This window comes from Stegostoma tigrinum, chromosome 2 (assembly GCF_030684315.1).
Source record: "Stegostoma tigrinum isolate sSteTig4 chromosome 2, sSteTig4.hap1, whole genome shotgun sequence".
Classification (NCBI taxonomy): Eukaryota; Metazoa; Chordata; class Chondrichthyes; order Orectolobiformes; family Stegostomatidae; genus Stegostoma; species Stegostoma tigrinum.
In genome coordinates, this window is record NC_081355.1 from 10,358,433 (window position 1) to 10,381,880 (window position 23,448).

Here is a 23,448-nt window from a genome sequence, read left to right on the forward strand (position 1 = left end):
AACATGATGGGCCAGGACCTCAGGTTTTCAGTTGGGGGGGGGGCGGTAGTGGGGGTCTGATGGTGGATGGAGGAAGCACACTCCCTCAATACTGCATCAGAGCGTGTGTCAGGAATACACAGTCCTCAAAAATAATGGCACAAAGGAATCTGGAAGAGGTGGATGGATTTGGACAATTTCTGGGTTGTAGAAACGTTATTAAGGAACTATGATCTGAAGTATCTTTTCATTCACCTTTCCAAAAAAAAGTAAACTAACTCTGTATACAAAATGTAATCCAAATTTTTAAGACAAATCAGAAATGGTTTTTATCCCTTATAATTCATAATGATTTGGAAGGCCTGTGCTGGGGGCTGCCTAGTAACAGCCTCTGAGATAGAGTTGCTGTTTGAGCCCACAGCTAGGTGCGTCGGTTAAAGTAAAAACTAACAAGAAGCTGGCAGCAGGAAGAAAGGTCTCCCTCTCTTTCCCACAGAGAGGAAATATTACAGCAGGGCGGCTTTCTCTCGGTAAAGTACCTTCTGGGAGCCTGAGAAAGTTCCAGAATCTTTAACTATGTCCTAAACTCTGAAATGTGAACTGCTGCTTCTAACAGACTGAGGTCTGATCGAACAACCTCCCAAGGGTCTCTTGGGTCCAGGAAAAGTTAGAGAGAACAAGGCAGGCCTAGGCTTTATGAGATCATACAAGAAAGAAAATTTACCAGCTGATAGCTCTTGTACTCCACAGTCCACAACCAGCCCATTGCATTATCTAGAGTCAGCAAACAACAAACACCTTTCCTAACACATGGGCTGCACAGTTCTAAACTACAGCTCGCTATGACCCTCGAGAGGGCAATTAGGGATGGGTAGTGAACACTGCCTTGCTAAAAGAAAATTTTAAAACTGTAAGCCAGTCATCTCCACTGATTTAAAAATGAGAATGATCTTGGCTAACAATGAGGTGAGAACTGCCAGGCGCAGGGAGTTAAAGCTGGTGATTTCAGGTGAGTTGAGAATGACACAGTCTCTAGCTGCGATTCCTCAATCGATTAGATATTTACTTCTTATGCTTTCTCCATCTCTAACCGTTCTCGAGGGTGTGTATGTACAAGAGGACCTCTGCTCCAACCTCACGCTCAAAGTGAAAACAAGTTTTCAGAAAGTTTGCAGATTTCAGCAACTTCCTCAGAATCGGACTATTTTACTCACAACAAAAGCCCCCGAGGGGGAATCGCCATGCGTTTTTACCAAGGTAACTGTCACCCGCACAAACTGACGCAAAATAATGCAAATGCTGGAAATCTGAAATAAAAACATAAAGTGCTGGAGAAACTCAGCAACATCTGTGGAGACAGAGTTAACATTTCAAAGTCCCGTGTGACTCTTCCTTGGAACTGAAACATTAACTCTCATAAACCGGGGTTAGGAGTTTTGAGTGTCTTTGGAATTTCTGGTCCAAAGGGATAGTGGATGCAGAATCTTTTAACATTTTAAACAGATTCTTGATGACCAAGGGGATGAAAGATTATTGGGGTTATATGGGAATGTAGAGTTGCAATTAAAATCAAATAGGCTGACTGATAGAGAAGACTTTTGGAGGGGTTGAGTGGTCTACTCTTGTTCCTTGTTCGCATTTTGATTCCCACACCTGGAAATTACATTCCTGCATCTGGGCAAGGTGCCCTCCCCCTAGAGGAAGAGGGGTGGGGGAGGGTGGACTCGTCTGGTGTTGGGCAAGGATTTGGGATGGTCTCCCTCATAACAGAAGGCTCGTAACTGAGCCTAAAGAGAACAAACGTTCACACTAGCACGCAGAGTAGGTAGTGTGTGTCTCCCAGACAGCTCCTGCTGGACAAAGCTGCCATTTGACAGAAGCCCTTCAGCAACATATATTAGCAAGCTCTTCAGTAATGGCGACCGTCACAAACAACGCCCTTATCTGTCTGCCCTTTATACAGGGTCAACACCAGAAGGAGCCAATCTCTGATTGTTTGGGGCCAGATAAGACCGTTTATCCAATGGAGATGGACACAAGCTCTCCCAAGCCCTGGAATCCCACATTCCCAACGATCTGACTGACTGACAAGATTCCATCCCAACTGGGAGAAAAGTGAACAAATTTAATAAACAGAAAAAAGATATGTGGGGTGGAAATTGAGAGTCAGTTTCAAAATGCTGACACTTGGCAGGAGGGAACAATAATTGGAGAAATAATCTGATGGAAAATTAGAAAGGTAGAATACCGCAGCTGGGCCCCACCAGACCCTCACGGTACAGGAGGGAATTTTCAGGGAACAACAAAATGGAAGGTAGAGCCCATGGAGCTACATCCACACAGAATCTTCTGGATAAATGCTGAGAAATACAATTGACCATTTTCTTTTAAGAAAAGGAATTTAAAAGGCTTCTCTCATCAGATTGCTTCTCGAAGTCTGGTCATGTATTTAAGCATGAAGTATTATCACACTGTCCAAGTATATCCCTCTACATTAATCCATGCAACATACACCACAATGACAGAGTTCCAGCTGAGCCTGATGTCTTGAAGTTTATTAACAACGATTAGATAAAACCAATGTGTCTCAAACTTATGTATAGTTAGAATACTATGCGTATTTATCATAATGTTATGTTATATAGATCACTGACTGACCGCAGAGAGAGAATCTTATATAGCATCATGCTGTGATGTCATCTAGCTGTCTTAAAAGATACAGTACCATCAGGCATCTGCTCAGAAATGCCAAACTTGGCATGACTCAGGTCATCTGCAAGTCATAAGAAATTAAACTTTTAAATGTTAACAGTCATACAAATGATCCAAAGTATAAATTGTGTTTCTGGAGGTATAGCCAGTGTATGTTCTGTCCTACATTACAATGTTACTTCCAATACTGCTCCAAAGATACTCATGATGTACCACCTCAAAAGCAGCTTCTTATCACAGTCCTGATATGTAACAGCTCGGCCTCTGACATTACTCCGATACGATGCTCAGAGCCAAAGCTGGGACTCCTCTTTCCAAAGTCCGTGCAAAAGAATCAGTCTGACACCCCTTTCGCCCCGACGTCCTGAGACAGCTGAGGCAGACTCAAAATTCTCACAAGCAACCGATCGGATCGAAACTCTACAGCGTGACCACACCCAGGTATGAATCGTGGTGGACTGCTTACCCGAGGGCGCGGTTCCGAAAATAAACTCAGCGGTCCGCACAGGAGAAAGAATAATCAGCACAAATGCTGCTCCTCACTCCCCAAATCCTGTCCATCATACACGAGGCACAAGGAAGGAGTGGGAATGGAATACTCCCCATTTGGATAGCGGCAGCTCCAACAACGCTCAGGGAACTCAAAACCATCCGGGACAAAACAGCCCATTGATTGGCACCACATCCACTCTCTCCATCACCAAAGCTCAGGAGTGCTATGGAATACTCCCCACTTGCCTGGATGAGCGCAGTCCCACCAACACTCAAGAAACCTGACACATCAAGTTAAAGCACCCCCCACCTGATTGGCACCACATCCACAAGCACCCACTCCCTCCACCACTGACGCTCAGTAACAGCAGTGTGTACCATCTACAAGATGCACTGCAGAAATTCACCAAAGACCCTCAGACTGCACCTTCCACACCCACCTCCAAGACCACTCCAGTTAGAAGACAGCAGATAGATGGAACACCACTCAGTTCCCCTCAGAGCCAAGCCATCCTGGCTTGGAGATATATCGCCGTTCCTTCAGTGTCGCTGGGTCAAAATCCTGGAATTCGCTCCTTGAGAAAACTGTGGGTGCCATCCCCCAGAAACAATGCAATTCAAACAGGCAGCTCACCCCCACCTTGCCAGGAAGCACTGAGTAATAAATACTGGCCCAGCTAGTAACACAGCACCCCCTGAATGACAAAACTAGTCAATCCCTCAACCACAGAGATGATGCCCAAAGTATGCCTGCTGGTCATAATGTTTTGGACAACTGGCATGAAAATCCAACCTTTGGGCGACTGTATAAAGGTCCTTTGGGAAGGCAGATTGTGACAGACACATAGATATGCAAATGATCATCACTGAGATGATGCGGGGTGATTGATACATACACACACACACACACACACACACACAGAAACACACACACACACACACACACACACACAGAAACACACACAGAAACACACACACACACACACACAGAAACACACACACACAGAAACACACACACACAGACACACACACACACACACAGAAACACACACACAGAAACACACACACAGAAACACACACACACACACACACACACACACACACAGAAACACACACACACAGAAACACACACACACAGAAACACACACACACAGAAACACACACACACAGAAACACACACAGACACACACACACACACACACACGCACAGAAACACACGCACAGAAACACACGCACACACATACACACACACACACACAGAAAGAGTGGTCCTCTGACACAGCACCACATCATTAGGGAGACTTTAATTCTTCATTCAATCGCAATATAATGGAAAAGAAACGCTGCTATGGACGACAGGGTGGCCGAACAGAGCAGGTTCCATGCCCCAGGTCCTTACGGACCCTGTGGTAAGTGTGCTTTATCGAAGGAGGTGAAAGCTGTGACTGGTCAACAGCACTAACCCATTCCCAAGCTGCAAGTCTTTGGCAGTGAGGTCTGAGTATCAGGACTGCAACCGGACAGCTGCCAGGAATAGAAAAGGCCAGATTTTGTTGCGTTAATTAGTCGTTTTTGAGGAAAACAAAGCCCTTTGTCTGGGCAGAAAAACCTGAAACACAGCTTCAGGCAAAGTGCTGAGCACCTCAGGTTTCAGTAGCTGGCGGAATGCTGCTGGGGTGACAACAGAGAACGACAAGGGGCTTAGTGTCAATTCACTTCCCTGTTGAGTTCCTGTTTCAAATATCCTGACCGCACTGGAAAGCCAGGAAAGTTGCTAATGATGCCTCACCCTCCAGCTCAGTTGGCGATAAATAGGAGGAGGATTATTTCACATGCAGCTCCCCCAGACTCTGTGCGGTCATGATAAATTGATCCCTCCAACACATTTCACCCTCCTTATATTCCCGTGCAGTTATTCTTAACTTCAGCCAGTCCTCACTTCCCCCAGCTACACGTCCAAAGGCTGCGTGGATCAAGACATGCCCCAAATCCCCCACCTCCCAGCGCCAGGTCGAAATGGTGCACCAACACATGCATATCGCCAACAGCTCTCAAAACCAATCATTGGGAGCGGGGTCCCACAGCACAGTTAGATGTCCACATTTAAATTTGGGTGTAATTTCATTGGACGTGGTAGTGCACTTACCTTGGGGCCAGGAGTCCTGGGTTCAAATCCCAGCTACTCCTGAAGGGTGTTACAACAGATTGAGTTGAAACAATTAGGGTTTCTGTGGTACAACGGTATTTAGATTAGATTAGATTCTCTACAGTGTGGAAACAGGCCCTTCGGCCCAACATGTCCACACCGCCCCTTGCAGCATCCCACCCAGACCCATCCCCCCCATAATCCACACACCCCTGAACACTGCAGACAATTTCTCATGGCCAATCCACCTAGCCTGCACATCTTTGGACTGTGGGAGGAAACCGGAGCACCCGGAGGAAACCAACGCAGTGTCCCTTCCTCCATGCCAGGAGGCCTGGGCTCGAGTCCCACCTGTTCTAGAGGTGTATCATGACACATCTGAACAAAGTTGATTAAAACTACCTGGAAGTATTTCACAAAATCACTACCCAGTCGTTCTACAAGGCTGAATAATTTGGGTCCATTTCCTCTGGTATTCAGATAAACGAAAGGTGCTTCTTGTTGAAACATCCAAGAGGCTGAAGGAGCCCGACTTAGAGGTTACTTCCCCTGAGCTGAGAAACCCATGGGGGCTAAAGAATGAAGGACTAAAAATTCAGGAGAGGATCAAAGAAAATTGGTGCAAATTGGTGGAATTCATGGCTAGAGAGAGCTGTGGATAATCCCTGGTTAGATACACTTAAGACTGGGACAGACAGATTTTTGGTGTCTCAAAGAAGCAATGGAGTGGGTGGCAAAATGTCTGAGATCAGACTTGTGCTGTGCGTTGCAGCACGGTGAATGGTCTAATTCCCTCTCCAACTTCTTGTGCTCTCAACAATGGCAGATCCCAGCTCTGGCTAACAGAGGGTCACGTAATGTGATGTGAAGAAACAGACATGCTCTGTGAACACAGCAGGGGCTGAGAGTCCTGGCAACCTCTCCGCACAAAATAAATACCAGTCACTCCCCTGGTCAAGCTATTCCAGTGCAACTAAGAGACTGGCACCGGCCCAACAATGTCGAAAATTGGCCATGCATGTCTTGTCTATAAAAAGCAGGACAAAGTTAATACATGACCAGGGAGCTACTGGCTTCTTGCTATTCATCAGCAAAGAAGACACTGAAACTACCATCCAATGCTGCCCCATCACCAATGAGCCTTGGTTTGGGGCCCTGCGCAACTAGTCGGCTCCATGAGGCAACAAGGTGTAGAGCTGGATGAACGCAGCAGGCCAAGCAGCCGTCAAAGGAGAAGGAAAGCTGACGTTTCAGGTCTGGACCTTTCTCCATAAGAATGTTGGCTCCATTTCAGCTTTGATCCAGAGCCATAACATTGTGTCTGTCCTCAGCATCAGATTTGATGAAGAAGTCCTAGCAGAACATGTTAATAAGGTTAGACTCTGCAGTGGCCAGACTCATATCTTGGACACAAAGGAAGATTTCCTTTAGGGTCAGTCACACCTTTTATCTCCCTTTATTATATTATCCTGGAAGGTCTGTAATACTGGACCTTTTTATCTCTTTATTTTTCTAATTTTTTTTCCCTTAAGAATTTGTCCTGAAGTTGTACCGAGCTACTTAAGATGGTGCTACAAGTTGTGACTTGTAAACTTCATTGTGCTCACAACAGTACATGTGACAATAAAGTTAATTCAATTTAATTCAGATGTAGATTATTGAAGCTCGCTCGGTTATTCAGAAAGAAAACGGCTGGTTTGCTTTCATTTCAAATTCCACACTCCCATCTACTCCTGATAATCCTTGATCCCCAACCCAACAACTATCCAGCTACCTCCATCTCCAAAAAGGACAATCACACCCCATCCCATCACTCCTGAGAGTTCCAAAGGCACATGACCCTCAGAGAAAAATTCTCATCGCGATGATGAAAGGGGTGGCCTATAATTTTAAAAACTGCGCTGCCCCATTCTTGGGCTGACCCACAACAGAAACATCCTTTACACATCCACCTTCTCAAGACCATTCGAGACTTCACACAGTTCAGCCAAGTCACGTCACTCATATAACCCTCCAGTGGTCACAATACCAGTCTGTCCAACCCTTCCTCACAAGGTAATTCACAGACTTCAGGTGTCAATCCAACAAGCCTCCTCTGGACCACCTCAAAACAGCAATACAGCTGTTAGGACAGCGTGCGGTTTGGTGGCGAGGCTATGGCAGGTGAGCAGGGTGGAGTTCTGTGGGGTGGTGACCCCACATTGGGCTCCCCTTGTGGTACAGGGTGCGAATTCAAAAGGTGCCGTCATGCCAACCACAGCAGGTTCATTGTAGTGCATCTTGCGAATGCCACTGTGCACTGGGGTGTGAACGGAGTGAAAACTGAAGGTGGCGGGTGGGGTGCCAACGGAGCACAGTGCTGCTTGTTGAAATAGTGCTGAGTCTCTAGCTTGTTGTGGGAGCTGTGCCCCTCCAAGCAAGTGGGGAGTATTCCCTCGCACTCCTGATCTGTGCCTTGCTGATAATGGATGGGTTTTGGGGTATCAGGAGCTGATTTACTTGCTGCAGAACTCTCAAGTTGAAGGAGATTGATTGTTACCTTCTGGACCACTCGGCAAATTGACGATGAATGTGGACTGACCCAACATCATCCACACCACAAGAAGCACAGTCAAGAAACAAGCTCTAGTGAAAATGCTGAGAATTACAATAGAAACCCATCAGAAGCATTGAGATTTCCAAGATAATAAAATGTGAGGCTGGATGAACACAGCAGGCCAAGCAGCATCTCAGGAGCACAAAAGCTGACGTTTTGGGCCTAGACCCTTCATCAGATGAAGGGTCTAGGCCCGAAACGTCAGCTTTTGTGGCTCTCTGATGAAGGGTCTAGGCCCGAAACGTCAGCTTTTGTGCTCCTGAGATGCTGCTTGGCCTGCTGTGTTCATCCAGCCTCACATTTTATTATCTTGGAATTCTCCAGCATCTGCAGTTCCCATTATCTCTGAAGCATTGAGATTGTTTCGTTCTTTACCTCTTCAAAGCTGTAAGTCAAACAGACACCACCCAGTCACATCTTTTGTCTATTTCCTTTGTGTTTTGTATCATGAAACTTTTCATTACTTAACCTCTCTGCTTTCACCAAGGTTCTCTGCATTTGTTCCCCCTCCCCATCAATCTATCTCTATTTCCTTTCCATTCTGTGATCAGGGGGAGGGCAGGAGGGATTCAGTGTGGGAAGGATGTTCCCTCTCATGGCGTCAGCCCAGGGCTAGGGTTTTTACCCTCAGGATGAAGAAGACAAGAATAATTTTTTTCCAGGTGATTGTGTGCCTTTGTAATTCTCCACCTCAGAAGAAAGTGGAGACAGAGCCATTGGATATTTTTAGGGCACAGGTAGATAGACTTCTGTTAGAATCAGTAGTTACCAGGGTAAGTGGGAATGTGGGCTTTATTACAATAACAGTTTGGATCTGATTTTACCGAACAGTGACATGGGCCCCGAGGGGCTGAATGGAAGGTGATATAACCCCACACGGCCCATGAGGAATCACTAATTAACCTCCCTTTGGAGCATGTTGCGGATGAGTTCCTGCGGTAACAGGCAATGGCTGGAACTCATCACCTGAGCCCTCTATAGAGCAGACCCAAGGACGGGTCCACAGAACTGCCTGTCCTGGGCTGGGAGTGTATGCCACAAGTAGTGAGTGGCTCTATTTCGGTGCTCAATAACAAACAGTGTTCCTTTCCTGGTGGTCTGCCTCTGATTTCCGACATTCGCAGGGACAAGTCACAGAAAGTTAGAGGGGGGCTAGCAGGAAAGCAAAGTCAAAGCTATAATCTGATTGGCAATGATCTTCCTGAACAGGTCCGAAGGGCCAAACAGGACCTACTCCTGTTCCGACATCTGATCTTATCCCAAGCATTGAGATCAAGCACAGTTCAATCCCACTGACAAAGCCAGGATCATCCAGGCATGTGCTTACTGAATGGATAATGGCGTTCTGCTATGTGGGGAGCTGGGAGCTACCTCGACAACTCAAGTCATTGCGCATCCTTTGTCGTTTTCCCTGAAATGCCCGCCAACTTTAAGCATCGATTCAAATCATTATCAGATCAACAAAAGAACATCAATAAATCCTTCACAAGCTCATCTGCCGAGAGACTACTCACACAACAACACACACCACACCATGTGATCGGACGAGACCTTGCCTACAACCCTTGCAGATGACACAGGGAAAAACTTTTCTTTTTCTTAAAAAAGAGACTATTCAGGAGGAGGGTCAGCCCAGAGTCGATGGGCCAAACAGCCTCCATGTGCATTGTAGCGATTCTGTGACAGGACGCAGTTGAAACTGCCCTAACAAAAACTCAGTCTGCCTCCACAATTAACCGCCGTCCGAAAGATTCAACTCTAGCTGTGTCAGTTTTTGAGACAATGGTTCACTCCAAGTGATGACATGAGCTTCAGTGCGAGAGAGATGGTTTACTGGGAATATTCTACAAAAGGAATGTCTTTAGGCCTGATGGATGGGTGTGACATGGAAATAACAGTCTGAACCACTTCAGCATTTAAAACATCCAGCACTAGTCGCTGGGAATAACGTCCAACAAGAATAGCTGAAGCACTCTGATAATTTGGGAACACTGCAGATACAATCAAGGAAAACTTACAAGCAAGACAGCTGGACTAATAGCAATAGATTAAAAGCAATAGGAATGGAGTAACAATGTTGGAATTGAACTGGATGTGGAGCTGGTTGAAAGAGAGAGAGAGAGATGGGAAAAAAATCACACAGCATGTGTGGGAGAATTAATAGAGGGGCAGTTGGTCTGGGAAGAGGGAACAAGGCTTAGAGCTGATTAAGATTGGAAACAGGCAAACAAACAAATGTGTACATTGACCTCTTGAGTGTCCCCGAGTGTAATCCCGACATCGCTGCCAGTTGTGTCGTCAGCTGCTGAGATCCCTAAAGCTTTCCTGCTCACACCCTCGCCCCTTTCCTAAATCTCAGAGACAGTCTTTAAAACTTCCCTCTGTGCCACCACCTCCGACCCAACGTTACAACAACTGGAGTCTCCTTTAGGCTTTACAATGTGCCAGTGAGTGCTTGGGGACGTCTTGTTTCACTAAATAAATGGCGCGAAAGAAATGCAAGTTACTGTTAATAAGCAAAGGGAGGCTTGCACGGAATTGCTGACTTAAAAGAAAAGATAAAAGTTGTGCAGAAGAGACAGAGTTCCACACTGCTCAGTACGGACAATGAAGGAAAATGGAAAAGTGGAAAACAGTCATTAATGGTAAAGTTAAAATCCAAACTTGAGAGGGGTCCTGAAGGACTTCCTGTAAACTTCACCCAAACATCAGTCGCAATAAAATTTGGATGATAGAGGATGGACTAGTCCCATTAACATTTGCAACCCCCCCCCACCACCTTTTTTAGAAATAACACCCTGAATGCAACTCCCTTTTGCCCGTGGCTTCCTGCAGTACAGTCCATGCCAATTTCTATGTCCACACCCTCGGAGACCTCAACTGTTGTAGAATTGCCTGCCGTTGCTGAGTGCCCTGTCTGTCCCTCATTCAAAATACCTCTTTTATCATGCACGAGGCTATTCAACTGCAGGAGCCATCACTGCCCAACAGGATCAAATCCTCCTCCAGCTGCTGAAACACAAAGCTAGGCTCAGTGGATAGTGACCGGGAGGACTACCCCAGGCCAATGTTCTCCACTGTAACTGGGTGGATCTGAGACCTAATTACATTATTTTACACCACTGCCTACAGCAAGAGCCAAGGTAAGCCACTGATCAAAGCTGTTGTGGAAGGTTGAGGCCCTTATTAGACAACTCCATCAAACATTCAATGGTGCCACCATTACTAATAACCGCGCCCCACCCCTCCCCAGTATCAACATTCTGGTTACCATCAACCAGAAACTCATCCGGAACCGCTACATTAATACAGTGGCTACAATTTCAGGTCAGAGTTGAGAATACTACAACAAGTAACTCACCTCCTGGCTCCCCAAAACCTGTTCCATCACGTACAGAAGGCAGGAGAGCGATGGAATACTCCCCACTTGCCTGGTGCCGCTCCAGCAACACTCAAGAAGCTTAACATCATCCAGGACGAAGCAGCCCGCTTGACTGGCACCACTCCCCTGCCACCGACACTCAGTCGCAGCAGTGTGTACCTTCTACAAGATGCACTGCAGACATTCACCCAAGACTCCTTAGTCAGCACTTTCCAAACCCACAACCATTTCTGTGTAGAAGGGAAAGGGCAGCAGAAACATGGGAACACCATCCCCTGCAAGTTCCCCTCCAAGCCACTCACCATCCTGGCTTGGAAATAGATCGCCGTTCCTTCGCTGGCGCTGGGTCAAAATCCTGGTATTCCCTCCCTAATAGCATTGTGGGTCAACCCACAGTGGGAGGACTGCAGCAGTTCAAGAAGGCAGCTCACCATCAAATCACGGGGCAACTAGGGACGGGCAATAAATGCTGACCCAGCCAGCAACACCCATCTCTAACGAATAAAAATGGACATTAAAAGGGTAACATTATGCTTGCAGCTAGCTATCTCCAGATGTCTGGGTTCTGATGTTAGAAAATGACAAAGGTGGCTGTGCGAAATGAATGCTGACAAATCCCCTACTGTAACAAGTCAGCATCATCACGAGAAGCACAAACTTTTCCCAACATGCCGCCCTGTATCCCAAAACCAGAACAAAACTCCACCTATTCCCAATCTTACATATATTTATAGAGTCTCACAGCATGGAAACAGACCCTTTGATCTAACTCATCCATCCGGCCACAATTTCAAACTAGACTAGTCCTACTTGCCTGTGTTTGGCCCATGTTCCTCCAAACCTTTCCTATTCATGTACCCATCCAAATTTATTTGAAACGTAGTAACAGTGCCTGCATCTACCACTTCCTCTGGCAGTTCATTCCACACACAAACCACCCTCTGTGTGAAAAAGTTGCCCCTCAGGTCCCTTTTGAATGCTTTCTCCTCTCCGCAGACTCAAGACCCTTCTGAGTGAAATAATTCTCATCACTTCAGTGCTACATCATCAACCCCATGCCTTGACACTGTTTCTGCAGGCCGGGGAATCTAAAGCACAATCTGTTCAGAGTCTTGTACATTTCAGTGAAATTGCTTTTCACTCTTCGAAAAACATCAGAGATTATTGAGCTAGTTTACTCAGCCTCATCTGCGGGACCAATCTTCGTTGCAGTGCCTGCCTATGTCCTTTCTTAAATGTGGTCCCAAAACCTTGTACAATTACAACCGGACTTCTCTTTATAAAGCAGTTCTGAGCAAGAATCATACTGGACTCAAAATGTTAACTGCAAGGAGTTTTGGCCTCGATCAAGTGTTGCAGACTGGCACGTCCCAAGGTCCAGGTCTGTGTGTTGCGGGAAGCACTAAAATGTTTTGGGCAGCTGCTGCCAAGGTGCAGTGAGGAAAGACCACTGTCTGAGGTCTTCCTGCTGAAGGTAAGTGGGGGTCCGTTCAGTGATCAGACCCACACAGTGCCTCAAGTACATGTAAATGTAATCTTGTACAAGTAAATGCCCGGGTTTGTTTGCTGAAAAGAGTCAAGCTCCCATGTTTGTTTGCTTGTTTCTTCATATGCTACTGTACAGAACAGAACTGCTTCACTGACTATGTCTGTCTATAAGAGGTATTTTTATGGCTAAATTATATTTTTGAAATAAAAACGCACACTGTTTCTCTCCCCATAGATGCTGTTGGGCCTGCTGAGTTTCCCCAGTGTTGTACATCAACCATCACCCGCAACAGAAGGTCAACGGTAGATTTTGCAGAGTGTGTTAAAAGGAGGGGAGTGGAGTACAGAGGTCGAGAGTCAGGAATTCCACAGTGAGGCAACTAATGGCATAGCCACCAGTTCTCTCCTCCCTTCTTAGGTGGTGGACTCACTGGGCTGTCAATCTTCCTTTTCCACCCCACAATTCCAGGGCTGTCTCTTTTCTACCCCCTTTATTCATTCATGGGATGTGGGCATCGCTAACCAGGCAGCATTTATTGCCCATCCCTAATTGCCCAGGGAGCAGTTAAGAGTCAACCGCATTGCTGTGGGTCTGGAGTCACACATAGGCCAGACCAGGTAAGGATGGCAGTTTTCTTCCCCAAAGGGCATTAGTGAACCAGATGGGGATTTTTTTTTTGACAATCGGCAATGAGTTCACAGTCATCATCAGGTATTGAGTGAATTTAAATTCCACCATCTGCTGTGGTGGGATTCAAACCCAGGTCCCCAGAACACTACCTGGTTCTCTGGATTAACAATCCAGCTATAAGCCTATCGCCTGACCTGACTGGGGCATATGTCAACAAGGGCTCAATGCACTGATAGGAAAAAGGGATGGGGGCTTGCTGGGATCCTTGAACAGGTCGAGAGAAGGATGACCACCAACAGTGGCAACAAGAGCACACAGGACAGGAGGCCGGGTGGGGGGGGGGGTAAACCAGTCCTACCCCCTTTCTCCTGCAGAGCCTCCCTATTCTCCCACACACCTAATACTTTCAGCACCCGGGGAGGTTCCGGGGATTCGTGCCATGGACTTGCACAGCTCGTTCAAAAGGCCAGGTAATTATTCCTTGCGAAGACATAGTCCGGGATTTAGTGCTTAACACAGCCGACCCACGTCACAGATAAAGCTGCAACCACTAATTAAAATGGCCAATGTCTTTCATTAAGGATCCCTTTGCAGCGTACGGCTGTCTGAATTGAAACAAAATCTGAAGGAAAACGACAAAAGGGGCAATATTAGCCCCCTCCTGACTTTGCCAACATGGTACAGCAGACAAGATCACAAAGTTTTGGCAGCGTGACCCTTGAACTCGACAGGATGCGATCCAGCATCTTGCACTCCTGCAGCTCATTTGTCAAGGAAATCCTGCACAGCCGTCCAAAAATAAGCTAGTGGAGGATTCGAAAACACACAAATCCTCTTCCAGAAACCCTGCGCTTGAAAGAAAATAACAAGAGCAGACACACACGTGCACAAATCCTTCCACGCCCGGGGACGCTACACAGGCCTCGTTTCACATTCAGGCCACAACTTCAGGCAGGGCGGCCATTTTAAACTGTGCAGATATTTGCTCAGCAAACACCCAGGGAGATCTGTGAACCACACAACCACTCCTGGTGCTTAAATCGGGAAACAGGGCCGGGGGGGGGGGGGGGGGAAATAGAGTTGGGGAGAAGGGAAGGGGCATCAAAATAGTCTCACAGATTGGCGTGCAGTAGTTGGGTGTCACAAGCTGCTCAGGTTACCATAAATACAGCCTACGACTCCTCTCCAGAAGGAGCACCACGCCAGCAATGGGCACTGACAGCATTGCATTCAATTACATTCCTTGCAGAGTAGTTGGTAACAGTACTAGGCCCAACCCCTGCATGTGTGTTCCACCCACCCGCCTCCCCCAATTATACTACATGGTCCCCATGGGTCCATTACAGAACGGACTGGCTGGAACACCTCCCCTTCAAAAAGCGGAGAACAACGCTAGACAAGAAGGGAGTCAGGTTACAGAGATTAGCAGGAACTGCAGATGCTGGAGAATCTGAGATAACAAGGTGTGGAGCCGGATGAACACAGCAGGTCAGGCAGCATGAGAGGAGTAGGAAGGCTGACATTTTGGGCCTAGACCCTTCCCGAAATGTCGGCCTTCCTGCTGAGCCTGTTAGTCAGGTTACAGACATTTTTTCTTTGCGTGTGGAATTCTGACAAGCAGGACATCTGCAGTTCCTCTGCACTGTCATTTGCTTCACTGAGTGTTCGGGGTTGGTGGGGGGGGTGGGCGTTGAGGGCCAGCTGGCTTAGTGTATTGGTGCAGTGGTCAGCATTGTTTTGTCAGCTTAATGATTAACGGCTTTGATGTCCATCTACAGTACGAACAATTCCACCAGAATCAATAAACAAAAAGAAAAGGGCTTCAGTCTCTGGATTTTAACCACTATCAAGTGCAGCGGCCAACCTGACTCTTGGTATGATGTAAATGCAATGGGAAGGCTCATATCTCATTGCTCACACTGGCTCACCAACAGCTCCACTGACAACACCCTCCATCAGGACAAAGGCAGCAGATACATAGGAAGACCACCGCTCGCCCATTCCCCTCCAAGCTGCTCACCATCCCCACTTGGAAAGCTATTGCCTCTCCTTCTGTCGCCGGGTCTAAATCCTGCATCTCCCCCCGCCTCCCGCACTACACTGCTGTTCAAGCTCAGTGCCCCTTTTGCAAGGGGGGGTTGGGGGGGGGGGCACAATTAGGGATGGGCAATAAATGCTGCCTGGCCAGTGAAGCTCACATGCCAACAGCGAATAATACAAAATGGCGCTGCTGGGTGTTCATTAATGCATGAGCATATCACAAGGATCTTCGGCACATCAAAAGAGAGAACATCACGGCAACTGAGGGAGGGGCAGATCCACGGCGAGGGTAGAGGCGATGCGCTGTTACCCCACTGGCAAATAAAAAAAAGGCATCCGGGATTTGGGGTGGGGAGGGGGGAGGGGGAGAAACGTTTTAGAAAGGAAAGAACTTTTCTCGTTTCGGTGCGAATGCACTTTTTCAGGACAGACAGCCCAAATGATCCGAGACCTGTAGCTGTGCAAAAGATTAATGATAAAAATGGTATAGCCAGTAAAGCACCTCAGAAGCCATCTGGAATGCAATAAAGTGCATTTATGTAGGAGCATTGACGTAGTAAAACAATGCAAGCCAATTCATAGGAGCGTTATCAAATATTCCTTTGAAGCCAGCGCATACTGAGATGATTTCCTTAGTCAGGTTTTACAGCCCTGACTGATGATCTTAAACCCCTCTGTATCTCTGTAAACTCCTCCTGCTGCTGGGATCTCTGCGTTCCCTCCAGTTCTCACCTCTGCGTGCCAGTTTTTTCGACTGCTCCGCTGTCAGTGCTCCTGCCTTCAGGCTGCCTAGGCCCCAAGCGCTGGTATGTGACCTTTGCACTTCTGTCCATAACGCCCTCTTCGATCAAACAGGATCTCTATCAGAACGCAGCATCTCTCAAGGTAGAGGAGAAGCGGTAGGCCATTCAGCCCCTCCTTCTCACCCACGACTGAATAAGGTCACAGCTGACCTGCCCTGGGGCCTGTGCTCCCGCTTTCCTGCCTGCTCCTCGACACCTTCTGAATTTGCTGACTTGCTTGCTCCCCAGTCTGTGCCTGGTCAGCGAGTTAATCCTACCGCGCACACCCAACAGCGAGACCCAAAGGCTCAACAAGAGGGCAAATGTTGCAGTTTGTAGTCACCTTCTGTAAAGTGAGCACTGCCTTGGGCTCTAGTTAAAGGCAGCATCTAAGTTGGCCATGATGTCGGCCCCCTTCCTCCAGTGCAGGAACACCATGAAGAATAACAGTGTGTTTCTGTCCGGGCGGGGGGCGGCTGTGCGGAAAGAGAGAGACGACATGGAACAGGGGGCTTATCCACTCTCCAGCTTGGGCAATACCTGCTCATTATCTAAAGGCCAGCACGGTGCCCCAGTGGTTAGCACTGCAGCCTCACAGTGCCAGGGACCTGGGTTCGATCCCACCCTCAGGCGACTGTCGGTGTGGAGTTTGCACACTCTCCCCGTGTCTGTGTGGGTTTCCTCCGGGTGCTCCGGTTTCCTCCCACAGTCGAAAGATGTGCAGGCTAGGTGGATTAGCCATGGGAAATTGCCCCATAGTGATCAGGGAGGTGTAGATTAGCCTTGAGAAAAGCAAGGTTATGGGGGCTGGGTGGTGGACCGCCTGAAAGGCTCTAGGCCCGAAACGTCAGCCTTCCTGCTTCTAAGATGCTACTCGGCCTGCTGTCTTCATCCAGCTCTACACCTTGTTATCTGGGGGTGTTTTTGTTTTTACAACAATTGACAATGGTCTGTCTGTCACCGGTACTGAGATTCACTGTATATTCCAGATTTATTCATTTGTTGAATTTTAAGGGGGGGGAAGTGTCACTGGCTTAGTGTTGATGTCACTGCTCTGGTAATCTAGAACCTCAGGTTAATGTCCAAAAGTCAGGCATTCAAACGCTACCACAACAATTGGTGAAGGTTAATAATAAAAATCTGGTATAAAAAGAGCTAATCCAAATGTAGGCCATTGCTGACTATCACAAAACTGATTTTAATGTCCTTTAGGAATGACATCTGATGTCGTTATCTGGTCTGGCCTGCTTGTGACTCCAGGCGTAAAGAAATGATTTCTAACTGGGAGTTAGATACCGACTTGGTCAGTGACACCCACATGCTGCAAACAAAGTTTGCTTAAAATTCCACCAGATACTGTGGCTGGGTTTGAAACAGGGTCAGCACTGGATTAGATCGGATCCCCGTGCATTGTCAGCCCATTTCCACAACGCCACCAGCTTCCTCACTACAGGATTCTGTATTAGGCTACTTTACAAACACAGGCCCATACGGGGGTGGGGGGGTAACTTTAAACATCTGACAAATGAACGTATCCGGTACTCACAAGCAACCGCGTTCCATTGTCCCGCATATGCTCCGACTTGCCAAAGGACGCCAGAATGGAACCAATTCAACAACCTAGGGAATGGCTGTACAACAATTTATGTTCAGGGTCACTTTGTGGAGGAAGGTTTTTCATCTATTTTGTAAATGGATGCCAAACGATAGCAGCAAACGTTTTCAGAAAGTGCTGTGTGAGACGCAGGGGGACTTACAATATGTAGTACTGGCCAACAGACAGAACATCTCCACTATGGACGAGTTACCAGCTCGGGTTCTTGGAGGGAGTCACTCTTGAACAAAAAACACAAAACCTTCTACCATTGCAATTCGAGAGTTTTGCAACATCTCGGCTGGAGATACTCTAAGTTTCACGGAGACAGCCACTGCATCGGAGAGCAGTCTGATTAAGGTGCTTCACGGTAAAGAGGCTTGAAAAGGCAGATCGACATGGGGCTTATCAGCTTACGGACGTGACAAAGATGCACCAGCTAGCTGTCAGGCGGACTCCGATAATTAGCACTGAGCAAGCCAGCTCTGAAGAAACTACAACAGTTCACTCTGTGGGAGGTGGAGCTTTGAAGGTTAACAGGCTGAGTGTTTGCTCCTCCATTTTGACACTTCTATCATCCCTTACACATTTCACTCCCCCTGCAACCCCCAGATTGCCCAGTCTAAACCACAGCTCTAGTACAGCAGAGTCACCTCTGCCCTGCAGACTACTCCAGATCCGGTCACTGGAACAGGACTACAACAACAACTGGGGTGGGGTGCGTTTGTGTATCTGTGTCTGTGTGCGTGTGCACATGTGCATGTGTGGGTGAATGTATATGTCTAAGAGCCTGAGAGCGTGCATGTGACAGCACACGTGTGAGAGTGCGTGTTTGTATGAGCGCATGTGTTAGTGCGTTTGTGTGAGCGTCTGTGTGTGCGCGTGAGAGAGTGCTTGTGTGTGTGTGTGCACACGCGTGTGCGAGCTCGCACATGTGTCTAAAGGGACTAGGCCAAAACCAACAAGCACCCCCTTCTCTAAGTTGTAAGGGGCCTGTATTCACGCGGCCTGTGCAGCATCCAGACATGAATCTCGAGCAGACGATGACAAAGTGCAGGTTGGGCGTTTGTCATATTACTGCTGACACAGCAATCTAAATGTCTGTCTGTGCCATTAACCTGGAATGAAGAGTGTAGCACAGGACATTCAGCCCAGTGTGCTGGCTCCTCAGTAAACCACTTCCACTCCCTTACCCTTTCCACTGCAATCCCTTGCCTTTTCTGTACAGTTACGGGCTGCGAGGTTCCGTTGCCAATGGAGCAAATGGGGTGGTAAGAGACTCTTATGCACAAGAATCTCTCTGGTCGATGGCAGTTCTTCCTGAACAGCGCCCTGGCCGGTTTTATACTTGACCACTACTGCAGCTCGCTCGGGGAGGCCCAGGCCTCTTAGAGAGGGAGCGACCCCTTTTCGTTACACCTCGGTCAGAGCTCAGCAGTTTGGGGTGGGGGTGTGGGAGTATGCGGTGGGGGGGGTAGGAGTGTGCATGGGGGGGAGAGTGGAAGTGTGCATGGGGGGGGGAGTGGGAATGTGCATGGGGGAAGCGGAGTGGGAGTGTGCAAGGGGGGAGGTGGGAGTGTGCAGTCGGGGGGGGGGGACGTTGGGAGTGTGCGGTGGGGTGGGAATGGGGGAATGTGCGGTTGGGGGGGGGGCGTTAGAGTGCGGTGGGGTGGGGGGGCAGTGGGTGGGTGAGTGGGGGTTTGGGGGTGAGATGCAGGACACAGGTTCCAGCTTTTAAAGATCAACATGCTCCCAGCTGAGAGACTGGTTTTGGGGGAGGGACTGGTGTAGAGGGTCTAGTTGGGGGGGTGGGGGGGGTGGTGTGGTTCGAGCGTTGTCCTGGCCAGCATTAACACTTCACGCTGTAGCACCAATAATTGTTCTTTCCCTTTATCTTTTCATGGGAAGAGGGTATCGCTGGCCAGGCTAGTGTTTATGGCCCACCCCTAAAAGACCAGAGTCAACTACGTTGCTGTGGGCCTGGAGTCACGTGTAGGCCACTGGCCTGCTCTGAGAGGAAATAACTCCATGCAGAGGTCGGTGCCCCCCCACGAACGAGTCACTCCTTATTTAAACACGGAGAGTCCTTGACACTGACCGAGTGCCCTCAGGGCCAGCTCACAGGGTGAACAGAACCTCAGACACATCTGTCAGCCAGGGCTCCCTGATGGGACCAAATTAACAGCCCCAATCAGGGAGCTCATATTCTCGGAGGTCCACTGGCTGACCTTGTTCTAATCACTACAAGTGACCCATGGTGGGAATGGCTGTGTGCATGTGGGCTTCCCCTAATCAAACAAGAGGGAATGTTCTTGTGATGGAGAAGATAGTGTCCCTGGCTCTGAGCATGAAGCATTCAAAGTCCTACTCCAGGGCTTAATGCCCAAGGTCAAATCATGGAAAAACAGATTGTTTACCACTCTCAGATCCTTTCCACTCGCACCTATAACAGCCAGAGAGGAGGGAAGGAGAGATCCCTCAGCACAGAAAGGAATGTTGAAGTCTCCGCTGTCAGTATTGAAGCTGCAACATGCTTGTAAAAAGCGCATGTTGCCACAGCAACGCCAGTCAAATCTAACGCCCCACTGCCACTTAACGATAACATTCAAAGTTACTCATGATCTGTGAAACGCTCTGGAGGACTGCAGATGTATCAGTAAGGTTCTGTTTTAAACAAAAGCAGGTCACAGAATCGCACACAATGCACCAATTCAAAAGCATCTTTCTGGATCGGTTAGATCTACGTACATACCATGACAGGGCTCAAGGGGAAACCGAGCGGGGCTGGGGACCGAGTTGGATAGCTGCCTACCGATAAAAGCCAACACAAGAAACAAGGCATTGAACACCAAGGTGGCCATTTCGAAGGGAGTTCACAGACAGAAGACAATTGGGACAGTTCCTACCTCAGACTGAGGACGCAACGCAGGTACCCCAGCCGGGAGGAACAAATTGAACCGCTGTGCTGTCCTTAATTTCCCTCTGAGCACTGCTCCTGCTGTGAAGAAAACTCAAGACAGCAATAAAGATAATAAAGTGTGGAGCTGGATGAACACAGCAGGCCAAGCAGCATCTCAGGAGCACAAAAGCTGATGTTTTGGGCCTAGACCCTTCATCAGAGAACCCTCATTTGATGAAGGGTCTCGGCCTGAAACGTCAGCTTTTGTGCTCCTGAGATGCTGCTGGGCCTGCTGTGTTCATCCACCTTCACACTTTGTTATCTCGGATTCTCCAGCATCTGCAGTTCCGATTATTTCTATTTCAAGAAAGCAATAAGTTGGTTTTCCATCGCTGACAGCAAGGTCTCAAGAAATTACCTGAAACTTTTTCCGATAAAGTCAATACTCTTATCAGCGGTCTGAGGAAGGGTCACTGGACCTGAAACATCAACTAATTTCTCTTCACAGATGCTGCCAGACCTGCTGAGCTTTTCCAGCAACTTGTTTTTTGTCTCTTCTTAGGGTCAATGGGGCAAAGAAAGCACATACCCAGCTGGGTTCAGGCTACGAAGCTGTGGATGTTACTAACATGATTGGCTTCATCTAAACAGGCTTCAAAAACAAAATGGGTCATAAAAGTTGTTTTAAAAACTAAAAACACCACAGGAAATAATGGGCTGAATGGCCTCCTTTCTCCAAATGACACCACCTCCTGGTTCTGTGCCTCGCTCTTTTAAGCTGGGTCTGTGATACAGTGGTTGAAGCCACTGCAGATTTGAGGAACACAGTCATACATCGCTGAGAATTCCCCTCCATTTTCATAATGTAATTTTCTTCCTCTTTGTGCTAAGCTTGAATCTGTCCAACCACCATCGTTTCTCCCTGTAGGCACACTTCCTCCTTTAGCAGTAAACAGGAGTCCCTCTGATACAAAAACATACAGGGGATGGGAGCTTTAAAAATGCTTTCCCTCATTCAAAGAATTTCAGACTCAACACAAACAGTTAACAATAAACTCTCCAATACTGTTTTCAAATCTTTCTCGCACCCTGCACCCGTGGACAGAAAAACACTGGAGTATTTCTATCAATTCCTCCTGCTGTCCATCCATTAAAAAAATCTGTTCATGATCAAACAGGTCAGGTATTACTATCTGAGATAACAAGGTGCAGAGCTGGATGAACACAGCAGGCCAAGCAGCACCAGAGGAGCAGGAAAGCCGACGTTTCGTGCCTAGACCACTCTTCAGAAAAATTAATATTAATAGTTTAAAGCTGAAGTCGCACAAGGGAGCGTGGAACTGACTTCAATGGGAACATGAGGAAAGAAATATTTTCTCCCCAAACTGAATGCCTCAGCAATTATTCGCTGTCACTTGCCTTAAGCTCACGTTATCATTTAGAAACACACACAAAGCAGTTCTAACCAAAAAGGAGAAGGCAAAAATACTCAGATGCACTTCCCCCATTTAGAACCTTAATATGTAAAAGCAACAAACGTGACAACAGAAAGAGTGAAGGGCTGGAGTTATAAGCGCACTTTAACTACAATTAAAGCAGGAAAGAAAATCACCGAGACAGCGCTTAAAAGATTTCTGGGACTGAGCAACCAACCTTCTTTTAAGGGGAGGGAGAAGGGGCGAAAGTGACTTGGTCCTCGCTTCAGTTTGTCGTTGCCCTTAGTACTGGGTGATCACAAGAGTAAACTTTACTTGCCTTCTTATAATCAGTTGTAGAGTTTCCTTCAACACTTTGAATCTCTTCAGAATTTTGTTTCATAGAAACAGAAAGCGGGCTTCACATCTGCTCCAACATTCAATATGATCGCAGCTGATTGCCCAACTCAGTTCCCACTTTCACCCCATACGTTATGGTCCCTTCAGCCCCAAGACTTACATCTAACTCCTCGTTGAAAACATTCAACGTTTTGGCTTCAACTGCTGCCTGTGGCAGAGAATTCCACAGGCTCCCCATCCTCTGGGTAAAGACATTTCTCTTTATCTTCGCCCTAAATGGTCTAGCCCATGTCCTTAAACTGTGACCCCTTTGTCTTCCATATTCCTCAAGGGTTCCTGGAGGCTACATGCCTGGTCTCCACACTTCAGCTAGTATTAGTCCATCACCTCCATGTTCCTTCATGATGCTCTGCCTGCCCTACGCACCAAATGGAAAGCGCAAAGGACTCATTGACCAACTGGATGATGCTCGGCCGAACAGCCGCGGTCAATGTTCAGCAAAATGAGAATTATAGAAAAACACCGCAATCCTGGGCCGAGAATAAAAGAAGTCCCGAGGAAGGGTCACTGAACTGTTTCAGATTCTCAGCGTCCGCAGTGTTATCCCGGGAATGAGAAACTCCAGTGATGAGGACAGGATTAATCGAAAAAGTCGGGTGCAGTTCTCCTTGGAGGCCGTGAGGAGATTCGATCGAGATTTTCAATATCGCGACAGAGCGGGTAGGGGAGAAGCTGTTTCCAATTGGCAAAAAAAGAATGTGGGGGGCATAGACTGAATAAAGCGATGCGCAAATAAAGCAAAAGTGATTCTTTCTTTCCCCACGCACACACAAGTCATTAGGGACTGGAAATACAGTGGTGTCAGGGTTAATTGAGACATTCACGAGGGGCCGGCTGATTACTCAGATGGCAACAGTGTGCGGGGATAGGGG

The 23,448-nt window shown here is 47.6% G+C and overlaps 1 protein-coding gene across 11 annotated transcripts in view; it reads right to left on the reverse strand.

The window, feature by feature from the left end:
* Positions 1–23,448, reverse strand: part of rreb1a (ras responsive element binding protein 1a) — a 261,578-nt gene that overhangs the window by 125,273 nt on the left and 112,857 nt on the right. For 2 of the 11 annotated variants that reach the window (XM_059652243.1, XM_059652235.1), the window contains exon 1: positions 14,587–14,698. The exons of 6 other annotated variants lie outside the window; for them this stretch is intronic. In XM_059652243.1, coding sequence (XP_059508226.1) covers positions 14,587–14,656 — 70 coding nt within the window. In that variant the 5' untranslated portion in view covers positions 14,657–14,698. Of the gene's footprint in view, positions 1–14,542; positions 14,699–17,794; positions 17,955–18,005; positions 18,192–23,448 lie in introns of those variants that run through there. 3 more of the 11 variants (XM_048548325.2, XM_048548340.2, XM_048548347.2) reach the window with 3 other exon arrangements.